Source organism: Rhineura floridana, chromosome 11 (genome assembly GCF_030035675.1).
Source record: "Rhineura floridana isolate rRhiFlo1 chromosome 11, rRhiFlo1.hap2, whole genome shotgun sequence".
Taxonomy (NCBI): Eukaryota; Metazoa; Chordata; class Lepidosauria; order Squamata; family Rhineuridae; genus Rhineura; species Rhineura floridana.
Window position 1 is genome coordinate 40,833,439 of NC_084490.1, and position 8,219 is coordinate 40,841,657.

Consider the following 8,219-nt stretch of genomic DNA (forward strand, 5'->3'; position numbering starts at 1 on the left):
TCACCTTTCACCTCCACAGTTCTTTCTGTCCATTCTGCTGCTGCCTCCTCCTTTATCCATGTTCTTGACCTCAGGATCCTTTTTCCCTCCGCTCCATTCTTCACCACCACTATCCATTTTTTAAAATAATTGTTTTGTTCACTCCACCCTGTCTCACTCTCCCCTCGTCGCCTCCTACCCATCCACAGAGCATGAGGAAAGAGCGACAGTGCACAGAAGCCCAGTTTGAGGCACATGATTTTCATCCACAAATCAGAGGAGCAGAAGACTTCTCCTGCTCCCCCCCCCAAGTAATGCCCCAAAGTAATTCTGGAAATGTTACAATTACTCCACAAAAGTAGTAAAATTACTCCTAGTTCTATTACAATCAAAATGTAAAGGAATTACCCACTCGTTACTCAAAAAAGTAATGAATTACAAGTAATTCGTTACTTGTAACTAGTTACTTCCAAGCTCTGCTCCTAGTTCCCACAGTGGTCAGTCAGGTGCTTGCAAGAAGCCCACAAGCAGGGCAGGAAGGCAATAGCTATCTCCTGCATTACTCTCCAGCGGCTGGTATTCAGTGTCTCTGAACGTGGAGGTTCCATTGAACTGTGGCTGTTTTTAAAATAGAATTTTAAATTGTTATAACCACCCTGGAACCTGATGGTGAAGGGTGAATAATAAATTTATTATTATTATTATACATTGGGTGTTAGAACAAATTAAACCAGAACTATCACTAGAAGCTAAAATGATGAAACTGAGGTTATACTTTGGACACATCATGAGAAGACATGATTCACTAGAAAATACAATAATGCTGGGAAAAACAGAAGGGAAAAAAAGAGGAAGAGCAAACGAGATGGATTGATTCCATAAAGGAAGCCACAGACCTGAACTTACAAGATCTGAACAGGGTGGTTTATAACAGATGCTATTGGAGGTCGCTGATTCATAGGGTCGCCATAAGTCAAAATCGACTTGAAGCCACATAACAACGAGTAACAACAACAACAGTGTAACTGTCAATAGATTTAGCCTTCATGAATGTACTGAATCCCCTATAAAAGCCATTCAAGCCAGTGGCTGTCGCCACCTCTCGTGGCAGCAAATTTCTATCAATGAATTGCATACCAAGAAGTGCTGCCTTTTGTTATCTCCTGAAATGAATGTCCATCAATTTTATTGGTTGATCTCAAGTTCTCAGGCTATGAACAAGAAAGAAAAAGAATCTATCAACTTTTTCCACATTGTCTGTCTGGAGTGCCTCTGAGCATGTGCAAAATATTTTTTCCCTCAACAGAAGTCTCACACACTCAGGATTAGAAAGATCAGCTTTGAAGGCAGCGATTGTATCCTGCCTGGGTCCCAGCACCTCTGGGTTCCTATAATTTATGTATAGAAATTAAGTACTCATTGTTTGCTAATCCCAGATGGATGGGGGCTTGGCTATGGTTACACAGAGGTGATAGAATGGCAGTAGGCACATGTTCATAAACACCTTTTCCACATATAACAGCCCTAACAAACTCTGAGGCTTAATCTGTTTAAAATTAAGTTGCAGCAGGGGGCCCCAACACCTTCTTAGGCTCTTCCGAGATGATATAAAAGATAAGGCACACATTTTAAACTTTTCTCTGTTATAGTAGGGACCAGAGACTTGATTTTTACAATAAAATTCAAGCAGAAATGTTCAGGGTGCTGTTTTGTGACAGATAGGCAGCAGCTCTTCTGTACGCTGCGTAATGCACGCTGTCCTGTTTTTGACCTTCAGACTCAACTGTTGGAATCAACCCTGGTGAAAGCGCCTGGATGCCTGCTTAGGTGCTGAGCACCATGACCCTCAAGTGCCTTTCTGCTGGTATAATCTGTCAAAAGTCTGTAGTGCTCAACGGTCCAGCAGGGATTGCCTTTGATAGTCAAAGCGCTTGGGTTTGGATTTGAGCCATGTCAGAGAACGGCTTGTTCCACGGATGTAGGAACTTGCGAAGACAGCAGCGAAATGCGAGTGACAGCTTGAGGCGCTTCCTACTCTTGCGGCTGGGCTACAGCAGCAGGGTGAGCTCTTGCCAAGAGGAACCAGGGCTGGCTAGCCACAGATCCCCCTCCCTAAAATGCCAGCCTCCAGCAAGAATAGATCTCAGAGCTAGGTTTGGATTTGGTGTGGCTGAATCAACATTGTAGAATAGCTAAGTTCACATTGGTGAAGCTGTTAGTGAAGGCCTGCTAGGCCTGCCTAGTATATTATACTGCTTGTCAAGTACAGCTAGTTGCTCAGTGGGTTTCTTGGAAAAAGGGAGCCACAGTGAAGAGAATTAAATCAATACCCCAGGGTCCCCTTGGAAAACCTTCAATGGTCAGCTGAAAAAAAGAAGATAAAATAGCAACACCATATTCTTAATGGAGCCTTGCAAGAACTTGGGGTAAATTTCAAAATTTTTGTGTCCAACTAACTTTTTTTTTTTAAAAAAAAAAATCTTTTTCCTGGTGAGCTGCATTCTGATGGATCTTTTTCCCTAAATGGGGGGAAAGGAGTGATGCCTGTAAAATGAAAAAAATTGATAAGGAAAGAGATTGCTGATTGTATCAGTTCTTACAAGTTAAGACAAAGGGTTGGATCCCAACTATTTATTTATTTATTTATTTATTATTTGATTTATATCCCGCCTTTCCTCTTGGCAGGAGCTCACACAACTAACCATGCAATCTAACCCTGACTACTCAGAAATAAGTCCTTTTGAATTCAGTGGGGCTTACTGTCAGGTAAGTAGGGTTACGACTGCAGCCTAAGTTAGTTGTAGTTAGTTCCCATTGAAATTAATGAGATTTAAGCCACAACTAACTGGTTATCGATTTCAGTAGGATCAAAGAGCAACTAACTCACAACATACTCCCTATGCATCTCTTCCCAGGAGTTAGCCCCACTTAATTCAATAGGATTTATTCCAAGATAAGTGTGCATAGGATTGCAGCCTATGTCTGGATTGAACCTACTACATTTCTGAGAAATACGCAACAGGTATTTTAGGAGGTCAACAACAACTTGTGAAGACCAGATTTTTAAGAAAATGCATAGGAAGGGAATGATCTTCAGGATCTATAAGAATTTGTGTATTACAGATCCTAAAAATGCCAGTTATATGGAAGGATGGGGAAAGGAACTTGGTATATATTAAATTTGGCATTATATTTGGAATTATAGGATGGCCTTTTCTATTTGTCACTGAATGAAGTCTTATTCAGTTATTTCTAAGTGGTATTACACACACACATGCACACAAGGTTAAAGAAGATTACAGGATCAGAATAAGGAATGTTGATGAAAATGTGAAAGAAAGGGGAAGATTATATTCATATGTGGTGGAGATGTCCATGTATGAGAATGTCTTGGGCAGAGATCTTATGGATTATTCATATCATGATAGCTTATAATCGCTTAGATGGTTCAAAGGCTCTGTTGTTGGAGAATATTCAAAATAACGTAAAGGAGGGAAATTCAGGGCATTATTAGATATTTCTTGGTTGCAGCTAAAATAGGATTGACAAGACTCTGGAAACATGTTACAATCCCTGAGGTAGAAATGGGGTTGTTTAGAATTTGGGATGTTAGAGCTGTTAAGAAGATAACAAGTTAAATGAAGAAAGGCCAGAGTTTCTATTGATGCTTTCATTTAAAACAACATCGGCTTAATTTTCTTCTAAAAGGAACATGGGTCAGGTTTTGGCTTTCAGAGGTATGTGGATTGGGAAAGAATGAACATCTGGATTACTGTAAGAAGCCAATAATATTAACAAACCTGCAATATGTCATTTATTTATTTATTTTTGCATACGAGTGCTTGGGTATATTAAAATAATATTAAACTGCTTAAAGTGGTCCTCAAAAAGGTCCACCTGTCTGCGTTTCAAAAAGATGGCAGAGAGATGGAACATAAGAGCATAGGCATTCATATACTGGGTGAGACCAAAAAAAATGCCATCAAGCCCTGCACTCTGTCTCCAACAGAGGCTAGCCAGATGCCCTTTGGAAGCTTACAATCAGGGCAAAATGGGGACCAACATCACTTGTCATTTGTCCCTGGCTGGTATCCTGGGGGGTGCCCTACCTACAAAAGCAGAGGCTTCAAACCTAGCTATTGTGGTTAATAGTCAGTTGTAGACCTTTATGCATTAATCCAGATCTCCACTTGCGCAACCAACTATCGCAGCTTCCCGCAACCATGAACGTTATGCGTTTGGTATGTATTGCACGAAGGAGAGGAAGAAGTGGGGGGCTGCTAAGGGTCATACTTTTCAAGCTCTTCTTTGTGTTTCTGTCTCTTGTCTTTCCTTATCTTGCTCTGCACCCACTCCTTGCTCTCTTCGCTTTCCAGACAGTCTGGATTCCCTGGTGGAATCGGTATTGGTGTTTCTGTGCCAGGGCTCCATCCTGGACCATATGAAAGAACAACAAAGAGCAAGTGCGCTTTTGAGGCCTCCCTGCCAAGGAACTGCAACCTGTTCCCATACACACACTTGGAGTTCCAAGGAAGCACTTCAGGCATCACTTGCGATACCCTTCCCCAAAGCAGGTTCAGCTTAAATTTGTTATGGACCAACACCTTTGCTCTCTTTATGGTTTTTCTTCCTGGGCTTGCCACTGTGATGACCATAGTTTGCTCCTGCTACATCTGGGTGCAAAATGGTGCATGTGAGAACCTTTCCTGCTAAACAGATGGTTAGTGATGGTGGCTGTGACCACACCAATCACCTGTTGGGTGGCGGAAAGGCCTGGAATCAACCTCCTGTCTCCAACAGGTCAATGCTGATAGTGCTGACCATTTACTCAGCTGCACACGATACTGTGCAGTACAAGTGTATAGGTTGCCAGATAAGGTTGCTTGGTAGTTATTGAAAGGCCCATTGCATATGCTTAGAGATGCTTTTTCGTTTGGTATGATTTTCAGTGTTTCAAGGTAGGCATTGGAGATGTGATTTGGGCTGAGCCCTCACTCAAATTAGGCATGGGGGAGATTCTCAAGCAAATAATCCTAATTTGTATTTTTTGATTTATTAACAATATTTATATGCCACCCAGTAACAAAGTTGTCTAGGCAGCCTACAGTACCTCAGACATGCCTCAAAAATCCCAAGATGTGTATTTTCTGACTTGATTCCCCATCACATACACGTTATATAATCCAGTTGTTTCTTAGGGGGTGAGGAAAGTGGAAATATATTGAATTTAAGAAACTATTTACAACCCGATCCTATGCATGTTTACCTGGGAGGAAATCCCACTCAATTCAGTAGAACTTACCCCGAAGTAAAATTGTACCCTGCAGATTTAAATATCTATTTAATCTGAAAAAAATGTGCAAAATTCCTAGCATGTGGCACAGGGTGTACATTTCAGCAGCAGTGAGGTCACTTTACCATCCTCTTTGGAGCCTCTGCCACAAATTCCCAATCCTATGTACCCATCATCCTTGGAACCTCTGTTTTCTCTCTGCTCAGTGCCTGCTAATATGTATCCTTTACAAAGTCACTTTCATCACCTTTATTGTGCTTGCCATCACAGCAACCCCATGATGCAATTCTTAATGTTCCCATTTTATAGATGAAAGAACTGAGACCAAGGGGTTTTCACAAGACCACCGACCAGGGCCTAGCAGGAGAGAGGCTAGATTTCGATCTAGGTCTCTCCACACCAAAATCCAGTTTTCTAGCTTACTGGGATGTGTGTGCTGCAAGAATCCCCCATCGTTGTGAGGATGGAGGTTACATTTCCCCTCAAGAGAGCCCTGCCACTCACCTTGATGAGCTTGCAACGGATCTGGGCTGAGACCATGTGGCTGTTGCGCAGGTTGCCCACCCGGAACATGAGGCAGAGCTTTCCGTCTCGCTTTGAGATGACGGCAGCACGGCTGAACATGAGGGTCTCTGCGCGTTTCTTGGGCTGGGACATCTTGATGAACATGCATCCGATGAGGAAGGCATCCACCACAGAGCCCAACAATGACTGGAACAGGAAAAGCACAATGCCCTCTGGGCAGCGCTCAGTAATGTAGCGGTGCCCATAGCCAATGGTTGCTTCCGTTTCAATGAAGAAGAGGAACGCCGATGGGAAGTTGTAGACATTGGCCACACATGGGCTGTGCCCTGGGCTTGGGCTATGGTGCATATCTAAGTCACCCCGTAGATAAGCGATCCCCCACCACATGGAGGCCATGACCAGCCATGCCACCGTGTAGGTCAATAAGAAGATGAGCAGGTTCCAGCGCCACTTGAGGTCCACCAGGGTAGTGAAGAGGTCTGAAAGGTAGCGACTGTTTTCGCTGCCCAGGTTGCCATGCTGGACATTGCAGCGCCCGTTCTTGTCCACAAAGCGCTGCCGCTTCCGACGGGATGGCGCTCCCACCACTGCCTGGTAGTCATCACCAAACTTCCTTCGCACCACCGACATTCTGCTGAGGAAGAGTTTGCCCGGTTGGCTTGGTGGGTTCTCTTCTGATTAGTTGGTGGTGCTGAAGGGCCCAAACCAGATTAAGATGGTGGCCTCTGATGTGTCCGGACACTCAAACTTGGGCTTGACTGGTGTTGTCTGAATGATCCTGTTTGTCTGCCTGGAGCTGGTTCCCCTGAGGTGAGGGGCACAAAGTGGACTTGCTAACACATAATTGGAGCTGGTGATTGATCTTTTCTGTTGACCATGGACTGTTGTTGGAAGGCAAGAGTGGAGCCCACTGACTGTGAGCCAGTCCTCACACTGGACAGCACAGCCTGGAGCTGTAGGTGGTGCCAGATGGCAGAAACTGGACCCAGATGTCCAGACAGCCCTTCTTCCTTCTTTCTGGAGCCTGATGCTGGAAGCAAGGGATGGACTCAGTTAGGGTTGGTTGGGCGGCCACTTCTGCATGCTGGCCATGATGACTGATTCTAGCTTAGTGGGGGTCTCCCTTTTGCATGCTGTGTGAACTATCGCTGGCTGTTGGGGGGGGTTGATGGTGCCAAAGACCAGGCTTGTAGGGCACAGCCTGTTTCCCTGCGCCTTGGATGGGCACCAAGCCTGCTAAGATGGAACCGATCTTGTCTTCTGCAAACCTTTTGGTTCGTGCTGGAGAGGGACGCTACGGCGCTCCCTCTTGGGTGATGAGAGCTGGCGTTGGGGACTGCCTTCACAGTGTTGCCTCTCTGGACTGGCACCGGGAGGCACAGCCCAAACAGAGGCTTCCTTCACACGATCCCTGGGAGCCTTCCAAGGGGCAGCGTTGGCTGGATCTGGGGCTGTCGCTTAAATAATAAAACGAAACAGCCCCCCCCCTCACCCTGGAAGCGGTCCCTGCCGGGGCTTGGCTGGGCTGCCCACTGCTCCAGGAATCTGCCGTGTCCCGCTTACCTTGGAGAGAACTTGCCACTCTCTTGGCTAAAGAGGGAGCCTCCGACGCGGTGGGAGCGGCGCCTTTCTTTGCAGGGGGGTGAGCGGGAGGCGGCTCCGCTTAACGCTGCCTTCTTGGGCTGCGCGGACTTAAGCTGCCTTGGAAGCGGAGACCAGGAGGGATGGAGGCGGAGAAGAGGCTGAGGCTTTGGAGAAACCTCCCTTTCTCGCCCGCCCACCTACCCCGCTGGGCTTTCTTTCTGCTTTTCCTTTCTTCTCCAATCCGTACCCCAGCGCGCTTAGACCAGCCGTTTGAGAAACTTCAACCTCTGCGGAGTCCCGAATTTGTTCCCGGAGAGAATCCTCCTGGGCTGCGGTGGCGAAGGCGAGCAGGCGGGTTCGCCGCTCGGAGGTGGCTGCTTGAAGAAGTCCCAGGCTTTTGCCAACCGTGCGGGAGAGCTAAGCGGAGTAGACGGAGAGGGAGTCGCAGCGCCGCCTGGCGGCCGACATCGCCATCGCCGCCCTTTCCACGCGCCTCTCCCGAGGGCTCCTCCGCGCCACGAGCAGCATCTCGCACCTCGGGCCGCCTCCGAATCGTTTCAGCGGCTCTTTGCCACCCCCATCCCCGCTAAGGAATCCAACCTCTCAGCCGGGCAGCCGGGCTCAGCTGCTGCTGCAGGGATCCGCTAGCAGAGCGCACAGCCACCGTGGAGTAGCGCCGGTGACTCAGGCGAGCGAGCGACACAATGGCTGAAGTTCCGCGTAAGAAATTGAGAGAGAGAGAAGGGGAAAGAATTCGAATTAAGGTTCCCCCCCAGTTCCGCCGACCTCCCACAGACGCAGGCAGCGAAGTTTGATGCTTGGGGTGGTGAGGTGAGAG

General features: G+C 46.7%; 1 protein-coding gene across 1 annotated transcript in view; it reads right to left on the bottom strand.

The window, feature by feature from the left end:
• Positions 1–6,427, bottom strand: part of LOC133366586 (G protein-activated inward rectifier potassium channel 1-like) — a 26,720-nt gene extending 20,293 nt beyond the window's left edge. Inside the window, exon 1 of the mRNA XM_061589842.1 lies at positions 5,777–6,427. Within this exon, the coding sequence (XP_061445826.1) occupies positions 5,777–6,427 (651 nt within the window). The remainder of the gene's footprint in view (positions 1–5,776) is intronic.
• Positions 6,428–8,219: the final 1,792 nt, after the last annotated feature.